The sequence below is a fragment of the Oncorhynchus keta genome, chromosome 30 (assembly GCF_023373465.1).
Source record: "Oncorhynchus keta strain PuntledgeMale-10-30-2019 chromosome 30, Oket_V2, whole genome shotgun sequence".
Taxonomy (NCBI): Eukaryota; Metazoa; Chordata; class Actinopteri; order Salmoniformes; family Salmonidae; genus Oncorhynchus; species Oncorhynchus keta.
The window spans coordinates 29,184,561-29,206,265 of record NC_068450.1 but is presented as its reverse complement, the minus strand read 5'-3'; the positions used below and the strand labels follow the sequence as shown (position 1 = coordinate 29,206,265).

Here is a 21,705-nt window from a genome sequence, read left to right as displayed (position 1 = left end):
AAATCCATGCAGATTTTCTCAGTGATCAAGAAGTGATTCAATTAAGATGACCTTCTCTCTTTCCATCTCTCTCTCTCTCTTTCCCTCTTTCTCTCACTGTCATTCTCTAATATACCCCCTTAACTCCCCTTTCCCTCTTTCTCTCACTGTCATTCTCTAATATACCCCCTTAACTCCCCTTTCCCTCTTTCTCTCACTGTCATTCTCTAATATACCCCCTTAACTCCCCTTTCCCTCTTTCTCTCACTGTCATTCTCTAATATACCCCCTTAACTCCCCTTTCCCTCTTTCTCTCACTGTCATTCTCTAATATACCCCCTTAACTCCCCTTTCCCTCTTTCTCTCACTGTCATTCTCTAATATACCCCCTTAACTCCCCTTTCCCTCTTTCTCTCACTGTCATTCTCTAATATACCCCCTTACCTTCCATTTCCTTCTTTCCCTCTTCTCTAATTCTCTCATTCCTCCCCTTCATATCCTCTTTTCTCCTTCACTCTCCCTCTGCATTCTTCTCTCACCTCTCCTCTCACCTCGTATTTCTCCCATTCACCTCTCTCCTCCCTTCCTGTCTTCTCCCGTCCTCTCTCTCACCCCCTATTCAGACTCCCTGCAGCATGTCCTGGGGGAGTATGGACTGGTGAGGCCCGTGAGCGTGGACGCAGACGGCCACTTCTTGTCCCACGCTGTGTCAGCCGGCCTGGTGGGTGCGGGGCAGTCCCGTAGGCGCTGGAGGAGAGAGGCTGGAGAGAACGGGGGAGAAGGAGAAAGAGGTGAAGAAAAAGAGGGAATGTACGAGGAGGAGGACGGTGGGCCCCGACACAGACAGCTTTATTACAACGTCACCGTCTTCGGCCGGGAGTTCCACCTGCGTCTGCGTCACAACGTGCGACTGGTGGCCCCCGGAGCCAAGATGGAGTGGCATGACGATGACGACAGCAACGGGACAGCCACGCGCTCCGAGCCACTGCAGGGAGACTGTTTATATGTGGGTGATGTCACAGACACGCCCGGAACCACCGTAGCCATCAGCAACTGTGACGGCCTGGTGAGTTTTGGTTGTTTCGGTTACTGTAGAGTCAATGCAATCCACTGAACACATTATGACTGCTCTCCAATGGGAACATTTCCTGTTTCTCAGCACTGTTACATGCTGTACTAGGGTTGTCCTTCTTCCTGCTCCTCTTTTCTACCCTGTACTAGGGTTGTCCTTCTTCCTGCTCCTCTTTTCTACCCTGTACTAGGGTTGTCCTTCTTCCTGCTCCTCTTTTCTACCCTGTACTAGGGTTGTCCTTCTTCCTGCTCCTCTTTTCTACCCTGTACTAGGGTTGTCCTTCTTTCTGCTCCTCTTTTCTACCCTGTACTAGGGTTGTCCTTCTTTCTGCTCCTCTTTTCTACCCTGTACTAGGGTTGTCCTTCTTCCTGCTCCTCTTTTCTACCCTGTACTAGGGTTGTCCTTCTTTCTGCTCCTCTTTTCTACCCTGTACTAGGGTTGTCCTTCTTTCTGCTCCTCTTTTCTACCCTGTACTAGGGTTGTCCTTCTTCCTGCTCCTCTTTTCTACCCTGTACTAGGGTTGTCCTTCTTTCTGCTCCTCTTTTCTACCCTGTACTAGGGTTGTCCTTCTTTCTGCTCCTCTTTTCTACCCTGTACTAGGGTTGTCCTTCTTCCTGCTCCTCTTTTCTACCCTGTACTAGGGTTGTCCTTCTTCCTGCTCCTCTTTTCTACCCTGTACTAGGGTTGTCCTTCTTCCTGCTCCTCTTTTCTACCCTGTACTAGGGTTGTCCTTCTTCCTGCTCCTCTTTTCTACCCTGTACTAGGGTTGTCCTTCTTCCTGCTCCTCTTTTCTACCCTGTACTAGGGTTGTCCTTCTTCCTGCTCCTCTTTTCTACCCTGTACTAGGGTTGTCCTTCTTCCTGCTCCTTTTTTCTACCCTGTACTAGGGTTGTCCTTCTTCCTGCTCCTCTTTTCTACCCTGTACTAGGGTTGTCCTTCTTCCTGCTCCTCTTTTCTACCCTGTATTAGGGTTGTCCTTCTTCCTGCTCCTCTTTTCTACCCTGTACTAGGGTTGTCCTTCTTTCTGCTCCTCTTTTCTACCCTGTACTAGGGTTGTCCTTCTTCCTGCTCCTCTTTTCTACCCTGTTCTAGGGTTGTCCTTCTTCCTGCTCCTCTTTTCTACCCTGTTCTAGGGTTGTCCTTCTTCCTGCTCCTCTTTTCTACCCTGTACTAGGGTTGTCCTTCTTCCTGCTCCTCTTTTCTACCCTGTACTAGGGTTGTCCTTCTTCCTGCTCCTCTTTTCTACCCTGTACTAGGGTTGTCCTTCTTCCTGCTCCTCTTTTCTACCCTGTACTAGGGTTGTCCTTCTTCCTGCTCCTCTTTTCTACCCTGTACTAGGGTTGTCCTTCTTTCTGCTCCTCTTTTCTACCCTGTACTAGGGTTGTCCTTCTTTCTGTTCCTCTTTTCTACCCTGTACTAGGGTTGTCCTTCTTCCTGCTCCTCTTTTCTACCCTGTTCTAGGGTTGTCCTTCTTCCTGCTCCTCTTTTCTACCCTGTACTAGGGTTGTCCTTCTTTCTGCTCCTCTTTTCTACCCTGTACTAGGGTTGTCCTTCTTCCTGCTCCTCTTTTCTACCCTGTACTAGGGTTGTCCTTCTTCCTGCTCCTCTTTTCTACCCTGTACTAGGGTTGTCCTTCTTCCTGCTCCTCTTTTCTACCCTGTACTAGGGTTGTCCTTCTTCCTGCTCCTCTTTTCTACCCTGTACTAGGGTTGTCCTTCTTCCTGCTCCTCTTTTCTACCCTGTACTAGGGTTGTCCTTCTTCCTGCTCCTCTTTTCTACCCTGTACTAGGGTTGTCCTTCTTCCTGCTCCTTTTTTCTACCCTGTACTAGGGTTGTCCTTCTTCCTGCTCCTCTTTTCTACCCTGTACTAGGGTTGTCCTTCTTCCTGCTCCTCTTTTCTACCCTGTATTAGGGTTGTCCTTCTTCCTGCTCCTCTTTTCTACCCTGTACTAGGGTTGTCCTTCTTTCTGCTCCTCTTTTCTACCCTGTACTAGGGTTGTCCTTCTTCCTGCTCCTCTTTTCTACCCTGTTCTAGGGTTGTCCTTCTTCCTGCTCCTCTTTTCTACCCTGTTCTAGGGTTGTCCTTCTTCCTGCTCCTCTTTTCTACCCTGTACTAGGGTTGTCCTTCTTCCTGCTCCTCTTTTCTACCCTGTACTAGGGTTGTCCTTCTTCCTGCTCCTCTTTTCTACCCTGTACTAGGGTTGTCCTTCTTCCTGCTCCTCTTTTCTACCCTGTACTAGGGTTGTCCTTCTTCCTGCTCCTCTTTTCTACCCTGTACTAGGGTTGTCCTTCTTCCTGCTCCTCTTTTCTACCCTGTACTAGGGTTGTCCTTCTTCCTGCTCCTCTTTTCTACCCTGTACTAGGGTTGTCCTTCTTCCTGCTCCTCTTTTCTACCCTGTACTAGGGTTGTCCTTCTTTCTGCTCCTCTTTTCTACCCTCTACAGTATTTGCTGATTGGTGGAGCTTGGTCAAGCTCTGTAGTTTATGAACATTTAGCTCATTTGACTGGATGAGATGTGCTGGTGATGTTTCTGTTTTGTAAATCTGTTATGGATTGTGCCAAGACGTTGCTCTTAAGGCATCTCACCATTCAATGGCCTGTAAAGCATGTGGAGTGAGGTTATCAGTCACCAATCCTATCCCCTTCTTTATTGTGTGTGTGTGTGTGTGTGTGTGTGTGTGTGTGTGTGTGTGTGTGTGTGTGTGTGTGTGTGTGTGTGTGTGTGTGTGTGTGTGTGTGTGTGTGTGTGTGTGTGTGTGTGTGTGTGTGTGTGTGTGTGTGTGTGTGTGTGTGTGTGTGTGTCAACGACTGCAAGACATCGAGAGCAATCATGTCTGAGTTTCCATAGGAACGCCTAGTGCCGTTAATAGACCAATAAGAAAGAGAGTACCAATCCTCTCTGCCAATGACAGCTAGTTTCCAGCTTTCCCCTCCCCACTCAGACCATTATACAGACAGTCCTAGCAAAATTCTTGCTTTAAAAATTGCTCTTTGCTAAGAAGCTATTTTTGTTTCTTTAAAACCATTTTGATTGAAAACAATCACAGTAAGGTAATTCATTGTTACCCAGAAATGATTTGATTTTGAGATAAACATGGCTGCATTGGACCTTTAAGAAGAGAAATTGTAGAAATAGGCAGTTAACTAGTGACGACCCCTTGACTTCTCTCTGTTAACTGAACCATGTTAGGTAGGTACTGTATTTCGGAAAATTAATCAACTGAATGATGTGTTTGGAGGGAGGGAGGGAGGGAGGGAGAGAGAGAGACTGTGATCAGGTCTTGTTGAGGAGATGCAGGAGACTCCTGTACACTGTTGGCTGGGAAGGTGGAAGAGAATTGGTTTCACTTTTAAATAAAGTTCAGTACAGAAATCCTAACCTAGCCTCTTGGAATATTTTATGCATGAGTGTGTGTGGTTATAAACCTCTGCCCTGCTAATGGCTTTCCCCCTGGTCTAGCATACTCGGTCAAAGCTACAGAGGCTGTTGTTTGACGTGTGTGTGTGTTATTCTCTGCTCTCCTCTATGCATTTAGAGATTACATTTAGAACTGGTTATCAATGGGATCTCTTTTGGGCCCAAATCTTCACTAGTCTACATCTCTATTAGGCCCACATCTTCACTACTCTACATCTATATTGGGCCCAGATCTTTACTACTCTTCATCTCTATTAGACCCATATCTTCACTACTCTACATCTCTATTGGGCCCAGATCTTTACTACTCTTCATCTCTATTAGACCCATATCTTCACTACTCTACATCTCTATTGGGCCCAGATCTTTACTACACTACATCTCTATTGGGCCCAGATCTTCACTACTCTACATCTCTATTGGGCCCAGATCTTCACTACTCTACATCTCTATTGGGCCCAGAACTTCACTACTCTACATCTCTATTGGGCCCAGATCTTCACTACTCTACATCTCTGCAATCAGACAGACGGACAGACGGACAGACGGACAGACAGAAAAACAGAGAGACAGACAGAGAAGCCTGGATGTCCCTGCAGCCCTGAGTAGAACTGTGTAATAGACACTCAGAAAGGCTCAGTGATAGAATAGACATACAGTGCATTCGGAAAGTATTCAGACGCCATGACTTTTTCCACATTTTGTTTCGTTACAGCCTTATTCTAAAATGGATTAAATAAAAAAATATCTTCAGCAATCTGGGATGGGCGGATGTTAGACATATCATTATCCCTGCTACAGCTCAGCAACAGGTGGGAGAACACCAGGCCAGCGGAGACATGTATTACACACGCACCTGGTCACAGCTGGGAAGCTAGCAGCCCACATGGTCACACAGCACTCCAACTTATGGCAGATACATGCATGGTGAATACAGACCTCAGAAGGAGCCAGACAAACCTCACCAGGCATAGAGAAGTGATCCACGATGTAGGGTGATCAGAGAGCGTTTCCCTCTCTTTCATCTGTTCTCTTTATCCCCCCTCCATCTCCTTTTTATCTCGATCTACCCTCTCTCTCTCTCCCTATCCCCCCTTCTCTCTCCCCTCTTTCTCTCTCCCTGTCTTTCCCACAGCCACCAGCGGTAGAGACAGGTTGGATAGCTTTTCTAATGATGCTATTAAAAGTGCCGGGGGAAGGAGGGGAGGAGGAGGAAGAGAGAGAGAGAGATTGGTCCTTTAGCAGGTGGTCGTGTCTGTTTTCTAACAGTGTTCTATCACCTAGGGTGAAGGGTGTTGCACTCTCTCTCTCTATGGTGGATGAACTGGAGAAACAGCATAGTTTGTCTATATTTGGTTGTCCCTGTGCTGTAATGTATGTAGATTGTTGAACGATAAGTTAGAGACGGCCTTTAGGTGTCGCGTTTTGTAGCCCCTAGGTGTGTGCATGTGTCTGTCTGTCTGTCTGTCTGTCTCGGTCTGTGTTATTAATGCACAGCATGAGCTGGGAGAAACTTGTCTATTTTTGTATTTGCGTTGAAAACAGGCTTTCATAACCACCTCGGAATCCAGACACAAACGGAAACACCAAAGGCATTTACAGGTGTTGCAAAAGGATTGTTCTAGATCCGATTGGATTTGCCAAGGTCCCCAACAATGGAATTTTTCATTTTGTGATGTTACTCTTGGATGCGCTACGTATTGTGGGTACACATCCATTTAAATGTTTTTTTCACCATGCTATTCAATTTAAATACCATTTCACTATCTGTCTATAAATACCACCTGCCAGGCCATAATGGTAAATAATAATTTGTTCTTAACCTGCCTGCTAAAGTAAAGGATATATAATCATAATAAATATGTAAATGGTGTCTGAGTCTATTCTTTATTAAGTTCCACAGTCCTTGTTGCTGTGTAACAGAGTCATTCCTCACGAAACCGAGGAAAAACAAGACTATGATTTTGGGGATTTTCACAAAATGTAATCCATAGAATAGTCCTTTGGAGCAAGGATTGTTTACATATATTGGACATTTGTATCTAGGAGCATAATTGAGAAATAATTACTCAAAGTTGGCATATCTATGCCATTTTAGCCTTACCCAGGCCTCCTTTAAGACTCCATAATGTTTAATCCATAATGTTTCATCCATAGCCAAAATGTGTGTAATATGTGTAATTGATCACTTGCTCTGTAATATGATTACTAATTAGATTTTTTTCAAATTAAATACATGACTTTATTAATATTGAAAAATGTAAACATTAATATTGAAATAATTTAGCAAATGTTTTTTATTGTTGAATATAATATACTCTATGGGCATATCAACGTTCCAGAGTGAGATCTCTTCTCGTTTTAAAGTTATGGCCCATTTTATATAGATTAACGTCATTCTCAATATAACCAATCACAGTCCCCCTTTCACTTGTATCATGGCACATCCTGCAAATCACCAGCAGAGGGCGACCATTTTGAATCCATTTTCACATTCACTCTGTTGGTAACACTTACAAATTGGATCATAACTCTAAAAGTAGCAGAGATCCCACTCTGATATGCCCGTACAATATATAATGTTATGTTAAAAATATATTGAAATGTTCAACAAGCTCTTACAGTCTCAGTAAAGAATTAGACTTTCATCAATGTTTCTCAAATGTCACATTTTGAAGTTGTTGCAAATGTCACATTTCAAAGTCTTTAAGATTAAATTTAGGCCTTAACTCTGAATTTGTAAAGTTAGGGTTTAATCATTAACTCTGAATTCTTAAGGTTAGGCATGAACTCAGAATGGTTAGGGTAAGGGTTAATGTTTGGGATATGTTTAAAACAAAAATATCAGAAATGATCACTGGCAGTGGTGGAAAAAGTACCCAATTGTCATACTTGAGTAAAAGTATAGATACCTTAATAGAAAGTTACTCAAGTAAAAGTCAAAGTCAGCCAGTAAAATAGTACTTGAGTAAAAGTCTAAAATGATTTGGTTTTAAATATAATTAAGCATCAAAATTAAATGTAATTGCTAAAATATACTTAAGTAGCAAAAGTAAACATATAAATCATTTAAAATATATTATATTAATGCAAAGCAGAAGGGACCATTTTCTTGTTTTGAAAATGTACGGATAGCCAGGGGCACACTCCAACACTCCAACATATTATTAACGGAAGATGCATTTGTGTTTAGTGAGTCCAGAGGAGGTAGGGATGACCACGTGTTCTCTTGAAACATGCGTGAATTTTCCTGTCCTGCAAAGCTAAGCATTCAAAATATAATGAATATAATATAATATAATATCAAATATAATATCAAATAAAATATAATATAATAATTTGGTTGTCAGGGAAAATGTATGGAGTATAAAGTACAATATATTATTTAGGAATGTAATGAAGGTAAAGTAAAAGTTGTCAAAATAAATAGTAAAGTAAAGTACAGATACCCCCAAATATTACTTAATGTAGTACTTTAAAGTATTTTTACAATACTGATCACTGGATTCAAACATGCAACCATAGAAACCAGAGGCAGATGCTTACACCCATCAATCACTCCTGTCCACAACATCCTAGAAAATCGAAGTCTACTTGAAGGTAACAGTGCTCACTGTTGCCCCTAGTGGCCAGTTTCCACATAATCTCCCAATGTCAAATACTGACTTGTATCATGGGTGACCTGCCTGAAAAAAATTGCCAATCCTTCCTCCAAAATGATTACATTTTGTGAAAATCCTCCAAATCATGGTATTTTTTTTATTTGGTTTCATGAAGAATCTCAACGGAGAGATAGTCTACAGAAACTGTACTGTTCAGTCTTTCCATCCCACCCCAGTATCACATGTCAGCAGAGGACTTAATCATGCCAGTTTACAGCCCAGTCAGTCACATCAGGCAGGCGTGGCAGTGTTTAGGCTGGGACCTGATGATCACAATAATAGACTCACACCAAGTGCCAATGACACGTCCATTTACCCCAGACAGCCCCGTAACAGTCATTACATCTCCATTATAGAGCCATAGAAAACCATTCAGCCAGGCCAGGTAGTGGTGCGGCGTGGGGGGCTTGGGCCTCTATAGGCCTCTACATTGTGTGTTTCATTCACACACACAGCGAGGGTCAGGCGATAAGCAGCTCTCCATTGTAATCAGCTCAAATTGAAATGATGACATAAATTACAGAGCAACACTACAGCTGTTATTGACCCCAGTCGTCCCGGAGTGGCAGAAAGAGAAGAGAGAGATGGGGCTGAGGGGCTGCAGGGAGAGCCGGGTGTGGGAGCGTAAAGGCTGACTGGGTATGAATGAGAAAGAGAAGAGAGAGATGGGGCTGAGGGGCTGCAGGGGGAGCCGGGTGTGGGAGCGTAAAGGCTGACTGGGTATGAATGAGAAAGAGAAGAGAGAGATGGGGCTGAGGGGCTGCAGGGAGAGCCGGGTGTGGGAGCGTAAAGGCTGACTGGGTATGAATGAGAAAGAGAAGAGAGAGACGGGGCTGAGGGGCTGCAGGGAGAGCCGGGTGTGGGAGCGTAAAGGCTGACTGGGTATGAATGAGAAAGAGAAGAGAGAGATGGGGCTGAGGGGCTGCAGGGAGAGCCGGGTGTGGGAGCGTAAAGGCTGACTGGGTATGAATGAGAAAGAGAAGAGAGAGATGGGGCTGAGGGGCTGCAGGGAGAGCTGGGTGTGGGAGCGTAAAGGCTGACTGGGTATGAATGAGAAAGAGAAGAGAGAGATGGGGTTGAGGGGCTGCAGGGAGAGCCGGGTGTGGGAGCGCAAAGGCTGGCTGGGTATGAATGAGAAAGAAAATGAGAGAGAGACTGACTCCACCATGCAGCGTAGCCCACTCAGACACTCAAACACACAATTACTCAATCTAGGGTTATTATCAGGCAGTCAGTGGTAGGAACACTCTGACAGCGACACGCTACTGCTGCGGTACATAGCTCAGAGCACAGCAGAGCAGAGCATGCTTTTACCACAGCTGTGATTGCAGTCTGCCTCTTATTCACTGCACTTAACCAGCCCCCCTGTTTTCCTCTCTCCCTCTAGCGATCTTTCTCTCTCTCTCCCTCTCTCTCTCTCTCTCTCTCTCTCTCTCTCTCTCTCTCTCTCTCTCTCTCCTCTCTCTCTCTCCCTCTAGCGATCTCTCTCTCTCTCTCTCTCTCTCTCTCTCTCTCTCTCTCTCTCTCTCTCTCTCTCTCCTCCCTCTAGCGATCTCTCCCTCTCCCTTTTGCGATCTTTCTCTCTCTCTCTCTCTCTCTCTCTCTCTCTCTCTCTCTCTCTCTCTCTCTCTCTCTCTCTCTCTCTCTCTCTCTCTCCCTCTAGCGATCTTTCTCTCTCTCTCTCTCTCTCTCGCTCTGGCTCGCTCTAGCGATCGTTCTCTCTCTCTCTCTCTCTCTCGCTCTCTCTCTCGCTCTCTCTCTCTCTCTCTCTCTCTCTCTCTCTCTCTCTCTCTCTCTCTCTCTCTCTCTCTCTCTCTCCCTCTAGCGATCTTTCTCTCTCTCTCTCTCTCTCTCGCGCTCTGGCTCGCTCTAGCGATCGTTCTCTCTCTCGCTCTCTCTCGCTCTCTCTCTCGCTCTCACTCTCTCTCTCTCTCTCTCTCTCTCTCTCTCTCTCTCTCTCTCTCTCTCTCTCTCTCTCCCTAGCGATCTTTTCTCTCTCTCTCTCTCTCTCTCTCTCTCTCTCTCTCTCTCTCTCTCTCGCTCTGGTTCTCTCTCGCTCTCTCTCGATCTCGCTCTCTCTCTCGCTCTCTCTCTCGCTCTCTCTCTCGCTCTCTCTCTCGCTCTCACTCTCTCTCTATCTCTATCTCGCTCTCTCTCGCTCTCTCTCGCTCTCTCTCTCGCTCTCTCTCGCTCGCTCTCTCGCTCGCTCTCTTCCATTAAAAAACTGCTCGCAATACTAAGAGAATCTGAGTACAGATACATTTCCCCCCAAAGAAAATGTGTCCGTGATGTCACAATGAGGACAGTGGAATGTCACAATGAGGTTAGGCTTGGGCAGTATCCAGATTGTCATACCTTCATACCAACTTGTCATCCCGGGATATTTGTTAATAACGGCACTAAGCCTCTGTAATCCAAAGGTCAGCATTGCTAACAAGTACATGTAAAGTCTCATAGCAAATACTAGCTAAATGCTAACACTGCGAACATTTTATACAGACTCTGAAAAATAATTTGTAACTCATAAAGTTATACAAGGATCATCAAGACAACTGATTTTGTATGTGTGATATCTAGTTCCGGTGGCATGCATTGAAACACTTTCTTTTGCAAATTACTATGAAATAGCAGACTTATTTCTTAAAACTTGTCAATACTAAACATCATATTAAGCTTTGGGACGTTCATTGTGTGACAATAAATAACTAGCAGGTCTATTAAGCTCCAGCAGCTTGAATTTGTCCATTCACAGTTCAGCTGTGGGAACATGGCGTCTTGCAACATCAGACAACAGAAAGAGCAGTCCGCTACTATCCGAGAGATTGTTTGTGACGAGATTACGTCTGCCCCCAACTTGCAATTAAAATCTGTAAATTAATCATTGGCAGTGCTCACTAATGAAGTGGATACCTATTCAACTAAAGTGGAAAGTCTGAAGAAGACAACCAATGCCACAGAGGGGTGACTTCAAGACCTGGGAATAGTGTGAGCTAAATTAGAAAGGATAATCAACTCCTAAAAGAGAAAAACAGAATCACTCAGTAATCATTCCTGTACGTTCAATGTGTGGGTCACAGGACTTGAAACTGGTGTGGAAGCGGGCATCCCAACTTCTTTCATGAGCAATCTTTTCTATGAACTGTTCGGGCAGGAGAAGCTGGGTCCCATGCCTGATTAACATAGATCACCGCATGGGTTAAATCTGAAATAGCTTTCGTTGTATGATTGTAAGAATCCACAGCATTTCAGATGGGGCTTCATCCACCAGGCAAGAATGATCTTGGCCTTCCAGAACCAAACACTCATGTTTCCACTGCAAGGTAGCTCAAGACTTCATTGAGAAGCACATCACACCCAACACACAAGGGGACAAGCCGACAGATGGAACACCCATGTGTGTCTCATTATTCAGGTATGCTGTCCATGCACAATCATGCAGCCTAGCCACTAGTGGAAAAGTTCCCAATTGTCACACTTGAGGAAAAGTACATTGAAAATTGAAAATGTCTCAAGTAAAAGTGAAAGTCATCCATTAAAATACTACTTGAGTAAAAGTCTAAAAGTTTCTGGTTTTAAATGTACTTAAATGCCTCGCAAAGAAGGACACCAATTAGTAGATGGGTTAAAAAAAAAGCAGACATTGAATATCTCTTTGAGCATGGTGAAGTCATTACAGTTTTTCTCAACTGCTGAAACACTAAAACCCATTGGCTGAACAAAGTTCTCAGTTGCCTGGACTCATTTAGCTAATTATGCAGTCTGTTGTCAATACCTTAAACCATTTCACACAATTTGCAGATCTCACTTAGACTTTTCAGCAAAACTCTAAACACATTCTCATTTTCAAAACACATTCTGCACTCTAATGCACATGTCATCCATACTGGTAAACACAAGTGGCAACAATCAAATACAAATAGAGAACACATGTCATTGATTGAACACAACCACTCAAAATTGATTTCTCCTGTTTCAAATGATGCGACACGACCAATATAAGCCAGTTCAGAGAGCAAACAGGTTGTTGAAGGTGGGAGGGAGAAAGTCTGAGAATGGATACTGTAGTACATTGCATTGTAAGCTGTATGCTGTACAATGGGCAAATTGTATGGCCCTGAACATTGTGCTTTCCATTTATTAACAGTACTGACTGCTAAATAGATTTTGACTGGTTGCAGGTTCATATCAACAAAGAACAAGAATTACAGTATCACAGAGACAAAGGACAGGTTTGTGAGATGCAGGGTACAGTACTTGTACAAATAGGGGTACAAGGAGGAGGAAGAACAAAAAACAAAATTCCAAAAAGCAAAGAAGAATAGTAATTTCTGATAAATTTTGAGCTACTATGATAGAACATGTTTTCATTCATCAAAAGACAATGACGGAAAAATATGAATATTTTTTTAGATAAAACATTTACTTCTCCCTGAGAATTGTATGTTTTGAACAATGTGTTTTCTATTTTTCGGTGTATTGTTTACTGACTGCTTGAGAGTGTATATCATTTTGATCACTTTGTTTATGATTTGAGAGCAGTGTTTGATTTTGAACACAGGTAAAAGTGTTTTGAGGCGAATGTTTCATTTTGCGAGAGGAGTCAGAGGTTATGTAAATAGTGCTTGAAGATGAGGTTTTGTGTTGAATGTTTTCAGGAAATGGAGCAAGGTTTCAGAAATTGTGTTTTAGCAATTGAGAAAAACTGTAAATACAATTTGGATGGTGGATCAAAACTCAGTTGCCAGAGAGGAAGGAAACCACTCAGGAATTTCACCATGAGGACAATGGTGGCTTTAAAACAGTTAAAGAGTTTAACGGCTGTGATAGGAGAAAACTCAGGATGGATCAACAACATTGTAGTTACTCCACAATACCAACCTAAATGACAGAGTGAAAAGAAGGAAGCCTGTACCGAATAAAAATAGTCCAAAACATGCATCCTGTTTGCAACAAGTCACTAAAGAAAAACTGTAAGAAATGTGTCAAATAAATTAAATTGATGTCCTGAATACAAAGCATTGCTTCTGTTGCAAATCCAACACAACACATCACTGAGTACCACTCTTCATATTTTCAAGCATGGTGATGGCTGCATCTTGTTAGGGGTATGCTTTTCATCGACAAGGACTAGGGAGTTTCTTTAGAATAAAAATAAATGGAATAAAGCTAATCACAGGCAAAATCCTTGAGGAAACCTGCTTCAGTCTGCTTTTCAACAGACACTGGGAGACAAATTCATCTTTCAGCAGGACAATAACCTAAAAACACAAAAACAAATATACACTGGAGTTGCTTAACAAGACAACATTGAAGGTTCAAGAGTGGCCTAGTTTTGACTTAAATCAACTCGAAATCTATGGAAAGACTTGAAAATGGTTGTCATGCAATGATCAACAACCAACTTGGAATGCCGCAACAGATGACCTGGTGTTCACAAACACCCGACCTCAACCCAAATGAGATGGTTTGGTATGAGTTGGACCGCAGAGTGAAGGAAAAGCAGCTAACAAATGCTCAGCATATGTGGGAACCCCATCAAGACTGTTGGAAAAGCATTCCACGTGAAGCTGGTTGTGAGAATGCCAAGAGTGTGCAAAGCTGTCAGCTGGCAAAGGGTGGCTACTTTGAAGAATAAGAACTATATTTAGATTTGTTTAACACTTTTTTGGTTAATACATGATTCCATATGTGTTATTTCATAGTTTTGTTGCCTTCACTCTTATTCTGCAATGTAGGAAATAGTAAAACTAAATATAAATCCTTGAATAAGTAGGTGTGTCCCAACCTTGACTGGTACTGTATATATAACAGTACTTACATTTGACCGGGACAGCTCGAGCATGGCAGAAATGTGATGAACTGACTTGTTGGAAAGTTGCCATTCTATTACGGTGCCATATTGAAAGTCACTGACCTCTTTAGAGTTCCACATATTGTTGTATATATAGTGTATATACCTATTTTAATATTTTTTTACTTTCTTTGCTTTCAGGCCTACGAGAAGGGTTGGTATGGCGAGAGTTTTCTCTGGTCGCCGGGAAGCAACCTTGTAATGTATTTTTCGTTATGTGTCAGACCGCAAGACTGGCTGTCGCCATTGGCTTCAACTAATGGATGTTAATAAAAATCATGAATGTCTGGGGACTACCAGTAAGCGTCATAATAAAAAATAATGTGACAGGTGAAATGAAGAATGCAATCTTCTTTCTCCTAACGTATTACACAAATTGAATGCAGGTATTTACTATTGATATTTATAAAATAAACTTCAAAGAAATAGTTTAAAATGGTATTGACGGTATTGAAAAACCATCTTGTGGCTATTTCTAAATAACTGTTCCTAGGCCGTCATTGAAAATAAGAATTGGTTCTTAACTGACTTGCCTAGTTAAATAAAGGTAAAATAAAAAATAAAACTAGGTATATGGTATATACAGTATACCACCCAAGCCTAAAGGAGGTCAGTGGAATTTATCTGTGATGTCACAGATACATTCGTCTAACCTCATTGTGACATCACAGATAAATTCCACTGACCTCCTTCAGGCTTGGGTGGTATACTGTATATACCATATACCTCGTTTTAGGTCAGCTGTCCGTCTGGCTGTCTGGCTTTGTGCTGTTTCCACCAACTTCACCATCTCTTCTCTGGACGCAGTGTTAGATGGTTTTACCTCAGAGCTGAGGATCAGGTGTCTTTGTACTCCCAAACCATCTGTAGTCTGGAGTTTTCCCAGAGCCCTGTGTGTACTGGTGTGTTTGTGATCTTCACAAACAAAATACATAAGAGTGGGAGGGAGAGAGAGAGAGAGAGAGAGAGAGAGAGAGAGAGAGAGAGCAGAAGAAAGACAGGGATTCTATGTACCCAACCAGAGCATCAACAACAACAACAACAATACCATTACTGGCACCACCTGCTCAGAGTCAGACCACAGTCAGACAGGAAGGAAGGATTCAAGTGGTGTCCCTGATCAGCATATATAAACTCTGGTATTTCCTATCTCTTTCTCATTGATCAACAGTGCACAGCTTAACCACTAGTATCTCTATAGTTGGATAGTATGACAGACAAACCCCAATTGGCCTCCTGTCCAGGAATGCTTTCTCAAGCTGATGTGCACTGGGGTTGACCAATATGGGCGAGGGGGCTGGAGGTACATTTGGCATTAGGACAAGTATACAGTTCTGGAAAAAATGAAGAGACCTCTGCAAAATTATCAGCTTCTCTGGTTTTACTATTTATAGGTATGTGTTTGGGTAAAATTAACATTTTCTTTTATTAAACTACTGACAACATTTCTCTCAATCTCCAAATACAAATATTGTCATTTAGATCATTTTTTTGCATTTATTTGACAACTGGTCAAAATAACAAAAAAGATGCAGTGTTGTCAGACCTCGAATAATGGAAAGAAATTAAGTTCATATTCGTTTTTAAACACAATACTAATGTTTTAACAAAGGAAGAGTTCAGAAATCAACCTTGATTTGTGGCTTGATTCATGCGTCCTTCACAAAGACAAATCAGCCCGAATCTGTCCATATCTGCCCGATTCCTGCCTGAAGCACCCCATTTCATCACCGATCCTCTACCAAATTTCATAGTGGGTGCGAGACCTGGAGATGCCTACAAGCCACAGTCTCGCACCCACTGTGAAATTTGGTGGAGGATCGGTGATGATCTGGGGGTTGTCCGCACCCTAGGTTGTCCTGGAAGAAAACTTGCTTCCTTCTGCTCTGATAATGTTCCCCAACTGAGGATTGGTTTTTCCAGCAGGACAATGCTCCATGCCACACAGCCAGGTCAATCAAGGTGTGGATGGAGGACCACCAGATCAAGACCCTGTCATGTCCAGCCCAATCTCCAGACCTGAACCCCATTGAAAACCTCTGGAGTGTGATCAAGAGGAAGATGGATGGTCACAAGCCATCAAACAATACTGAGCTGCTTGGGTTTTTGCGCCAGGAGTGGCATAAAGTCACCCAACATCAATGTGAAAGACTGGTGGAGAACATGCCAAGATGCATGAAAGCTGGGATTGAAAATCAGGGTTATTCCACCAAATATTGATTTCTGACGTCTTCCTAAGTTAAAACATTAGTATTGTTTTGTTTAAAAATGAATATGAACTTATTTTCTTTCCATTATTCGAGGTCTGACAACACTGCAACTTTTTTGTTATTTTGACCAGTTGTCATTTTCTGCAAATAAATTATCTAAATGACAATATTTTTATTTGGAATTTGGGAGAAATGTTGTCAGTGGTTTATAGAATTAAACCAACATTTTCATTTGACCAAAACACATATCTATAAATAGTACAACCAGAGAAAGTGATCATTTTGCAGTGGTCTCTTCATTTCTTCCAGTGCTGTATATTTTCTGTTCCTTCTACTTCCTACTTCAGAGTAGGAGTGCTGTTCTAGGATCAGTTTAGCCTTTTAGTTCATAATGAATATGATTGTATGGACAGATCATAGACAGCTCTTCCACTCTGAGATGCTTTGTGGATAGGGGCCCTGGTAAATGTGTCCTATTTGTTGTTGTTGTTTTGGTTGGTAGAATGTTTTGCTATGCGTTTCCTGGTTTGCCGTCTGTGTGTCCGTCTGGCCTTTCTGCCTGTCTATCGATCTCTCTGGCTGTGTGTGGAGGAGCTCAGCATTGGATGCAAGCAGTGAAGTAGCAGAAATCTCACTGGATTACACAAATTTCCACCCTTGGTCCCAAAAAATCTATGTTTTTGTTTTGAAATAGATGTGTTTGAATTTGTTCGTCCCCCCTAAATGTGTTATGTTTTGGATCTTTGTATTTGCAGGGCGGAGTCCTGTCTCTCTCTCAACATTCATAATAGCGAATGCTCTGTGGTTGCTGTCTGAAAAACAGAAAAAAAATAATATTGATCTGATACTTTGATGTTTGTGATTGATAGCCTGCCAATGTGTACAGTAGGAGGGAGCTTTAGAGATGACATGACACAATGACAATGACACAACAAGTATCAGAATCACCTATCTGAGTGACTCAACATAGTGGCATTGCTGTAAAATGACCTTACCATTGAGTAATCACTGTTCTACTCACACCTTGAATCAAGGCCACGGCATTAGCACCCTATTATCAGTCACAGTGCTATGTCTTCACAGCAACCTATTATCAGTCACAGTGCTATGTCTTCACAGCAACCTATTATCAGTCACAGTGCTATGTCTTCACAATACCCTATCATCAGTCACAGTGCTATGTCTTCACAGCAACCTATTATCAGTCACAGTGCTATGTCTTCACAGCAACCTATTATCAGTCACAGTGCTATGTCTTCACAATACCCTATCATCAGTCACAGTGCTATGTCTTCACAGCAACCTATCATCAGAACAGTGCTATGTCTTCACAGTACCCTATTATCAGTCACAGTGCTATGTCTTCACAGCAACCTATCATCAGTCACAGTGCTAGGTCTTCACAGCAACCTATCATCAGAACAGTGCTTTGTCTTCACAGCAACCTATCATCAGTCACAGTGCTAGGTCTTCACAGTACCCTATCATCAGTCACAGTGCTATGTCTTCACAGCAACCTATCATCAGAACAGTGCTATGTCTTCACAGCAACCTATCATTAGTTCAATACTAGGTCTTCACAGTACCCTATCATCAGTCACAGTGCTAGGTCTTCACAGTACCCTATCATCAGTCACAGTGCTAGGTCTTCACAGCAACCTATCATTAGTTCAATACTAGGTCTTCACAATACCCTATCATCAGTCACAGTGCTATGTCTTCACAGCAACCTATCATTAGTTCAATACTAGGTCTTCACAATACCCTATCATCAGTCACAGTGCTATGTCTTCACAGCAACCTATCATCAGAACAGTGCTATGTCTTCACAGCAACCTATCATTAGTTCAATACTAGGTCTTCACAGTACCCTATCATCAGTCACAGTGCTAGGTCTTCACAGTACCCTATCATCAGTCACAGTGCTAGGTCTTCACAATACCCTATCATCAGTCACAGTGCTAGGTCTTCACAATACCCTATCAACAGTCACAGTACTAGGTCTTCACAGTACCCTATCATCAGTCACAGTGCTAGGTCTTCACAGTACCCTATCATCAGTCACAGTGCTAGGTCTTCACAATACCCTATCATCAGTCACAGAGACCAGGGGAACTGGGCTGGACTGGGTGTAGGGCAGTGGACAGCATAGAGAGACCAGGGGAACTGGGCTGGACTGGGTGTAGGGCCGTGGACAGCATAGAGAGACCAGGGGAACTGGGCTGGACTGGGTGTAGGGCCGTGGACAGCATAGAGAGACCAGGGGAACTGGGCGGGACTGGGTGTAGGGCCGTGGACAGTATAGAGAGACCAGGGGGACTGGGCTGGACTGGGTGTAGGGCTGTGGACAGCATAGAGAGACCAGGGGACTGGGCTGGACTGGGTGTAGGGCCGTGGACAGCATAGAGAGACCAGGGGAACTGGGCTGGACTGGGTGTAGGGCCGTGGACCGCATAGAGAGACCAGGGGACTGGGCTGGACTGGGTGTAGGGCCGTGGACAGCATAGAGAGACCAGGGGAACTGGGCTGGACTGGGTGTAGGGCTGTGGACAGCATAGGGAGACCAGGGGACTGGGCTGGACTGGGTGTAGGGCCGTGGACAGCATAGAGAGACCAGGGGACTGGGCTGGACTGGGTGTAGGGCCGTGGACAGCATAGAGAGACCAAGGGACTGGGCTGGACTGGGTGTAGGGCTGTGGACAGCATAGAGAGACCAGGGGACTGGGCTGGACTGGGTGTAGGGCTGTGGACAGCATAGGGAGACCAGGGGACTGGGCTGGACTGGGTGTAGGGCCGTGGACAGCATAGAGAGACCAAGGGACTGGGCTGGACTGGGTGTAGGGCCGTGGACAGCATAGACAGACCAGGGGACTGGGCTGGACTGGGTGTAGGGCTGTGGACAGCATAGAGAGACCAAGGGACTGGGCTGGACTGGGTGTAGGGCCATGGACAGCATAGACAGACCAAGGGACTGGGCTGGACTGGGTGTAGGGCCATGGACAGCATAGACAGACCAGGGGACTGGGCTGGACTGGGTGTAAGGCCGTGGACAGCATAGAGAGACCAGGGGACTGGGCTGGACTGGGTGTAGGGCCGTGGACAACATAGAGAGACCAGGGGACTGGGCTGGACTGGGTGTAGGGCCGTGGACAACATAGAGAGACCAGGGGACTGGGCTGGACTGGGTGTAGGGCAGTGGACAGCATAAAGAGACCAGGGGACTGGGCTGGACTGGGTGTAGTGCTGTGGACAGCATAGAGAGACCAGGGGAACTGGGCTGGACTGGGTGTAGGGCAGTGGACAACATAGAGAGACCAGGGGACTGGGCTGGACTGGGTGTAGTGCCGTGAACAGCATAGAGAGACCAGGGGACTGGGCTGGACTGGGTGTAGGGCCGTGGACAGCATAGAGAGACCAGGAGTGGGCTGGACTGGGTGGAGGGCCGTGGACAGCATAGAGAGACCAGGGGACCGGGCTGGACTGGGTGTAGGGCCGTGGACAACATAGAGAGACCAGGGGACTGGGCTGGACTGGATGTAGGGCCGTGGACAGCATAGAGAGACCAGGAGTGGGCTGGACTGGGTATAGGGCCGTGGACAGCATAGAGAGACCAGGGGACTGGGATGGACTGGGTGTAGGGCTGTGGACAGCATAGAGAGACCAGGGGACTGGGCTGGACTGGGTGTAGGGCTGTGGACAGCATAGAGAGACCAGGGGAACTGGGCTGGACGGGGTGTAGGGCCGTGGACAACATAGAGAGTCCAGGGGACTGGGCTGGACTGGATGTAGGGCTGTGGACAGCATAGAGAGACCAGGGGAACTGGGCTGGACTGGGTGTAGGGCCGTGGACAACATAGAGAGTCCAGGGGACTGGGCTGGACTGGATGTAGGCCTGTGGACAGCATAGAGAGACCAGGGGAACTGGGCTGGACTGGGTGTAGGGCTGTGGACAGCATAGAGAGACCAGGGGAACTGGGCTGGACTGGGTGTAGGGCTGTGGACAGCATAGAGAGACCAGGGGACTGGGCTGGACTGGGTGTAGGGTCGTGGACAGCATAGAGAGACCAGGGGAACTGGGCTGGACTGGGTGTAGGGCCGTGGACAGCATAGAGAGACCAGGGGACTGGGCTGGACTGGGTGTAGGGCCGTGGACAGCATAGAGAGACCAGGGGAACTGGGCTGGACTGGGTGTAGGGCCGTGGACAGCATAGAGAGACCAGGGGACTGGGCTAGACTGGGTGTAGAGCCGTGGACAGCATAGGGAGACCAGGGGACTGGGCTGGACTGGGTGTACGGCTGTGGACAGCATAGGGAGAAGAGGGATGGGCAGAGGGAGTAGATGATATAGTAGATATAGTTTGTGTTCCTCTCCTCTCTTCTCCTTTTCTCTTCTCTATATTTTGCAGGTAGTAGCTAGCAGCAGGGTGTATGCTAGCAGTTGTGTGTGTTGACTTTGATGCCAATACAATGTGACAGGGCTTTCCTGACTGTCTTTTTTCTCCTGTGTGAAAGGAGTTGCTATCCACCTCCCTCTATATCTAACTCCAACCTTATTCTCTCTCCCTCTGTCTGTCTCTAATTTCCTCTGTCTCTCTCTCCACACCCTCTTTCTATGTTTGTCTGTCTGTCTGTCTGTCTGTCTGTCTGTCTGTCTGTCTGTCTGTCTGTCCGTCGGTCCGCCTGTCCGTATGTCCGTCTGTCTGTCTGTCTGTCTGTCTCTCCCTCTCTCTCTCTCCCTCTCTCTCCCCTCCCTTTCTCTGTCCATCTGCCTCCCTCCCTCCCTCCCTCCCTCCCTCCCTCCCTCCCTCCCTCCCTCCATCCTTCCATCCCTCCCTCCCTCCCTCCCTCTTTCTCTCTCTCTCTCTCTCTCTCTCTCTCTCTCTCTCTCTCCCTCTCTCTCTCTCCCTCTCTCTCCCCTCCCTTTCTCTGTCCATCTGCCTCCCTCCCTCCCTCCCTCCCTCCCTCCATCCTTCCATCCCTCCCTCCCTCCCTCCCTCCCTCTTTCTCTCTCTCTCTCTCTCTCTCTCTCTCTCTCTCTCTCTCTCTCTCTCTCTCTCTCTCTCTCTCTCTCTCTCTCTCTCTCTCTCTCTATCCCTCTGTTTCTCTGTCCCTCCCCACCCCCTCTGTCTGTATCTCTCTCCGCCTCCCCTCCCTCCCTCCCTCCCTCCCTCCCTCCCTCCCTCCCTCCCTCCCTCCCTCCCTCCCTCCCTCCCTTCCTCTGTCTGTCTACCTATAGAGTATCTATTCTTTCCATACACATATCTTTCTACACTCTCTCTTTTCCACTCAACCCCTTCCTCATTCTCTCTCTCCCTTTCTTTCTTGCACTCAAAAGTCTCTCTTTTCTTGCACTCAATAGTCTCTCTTTTTCCCTCCCTCCGTTCCTAACTCTCATCCACCATGACTCATCCACCATGCGTGAGTGACAGGAGTTGTCATCCTGTCATGTTGTCCCATAGTCCCTACTCCTTTTTGGTTGACTATCTCTCTCTCTCTCTCTCTCTCTCTCTCT

The 21,705-nt window shown here is 45.2% G+C and overlaps 1 protein-coding gene across 4 annotated transcripts in view; it reads left to right on the top strand.

The window, feature by feature from the left end:
• The window catches only part of LOC118374579 (A disintegrin and metalloproteinase with thrombospondin motifs 2-like), a 258,205-nt gene that overhangs the window by 2,801 nt on the left and 233,699 nt on the right, over positions 1–21,705 (top strand). For all 4 annotated transcript variants that reach the window (XM_052488114.1, XM_052488113.1, XM_052488112.1 and 1 more), the window contains exon 2: positions 603–1,045. In XM_052488114.1, the coding sequence (XP_052344074.1) occupies positions 603–1,045 (443 nt within the window). The remainder of the gene's footprint in view (positions 1–602; positions 1,046–21,705) is intronic.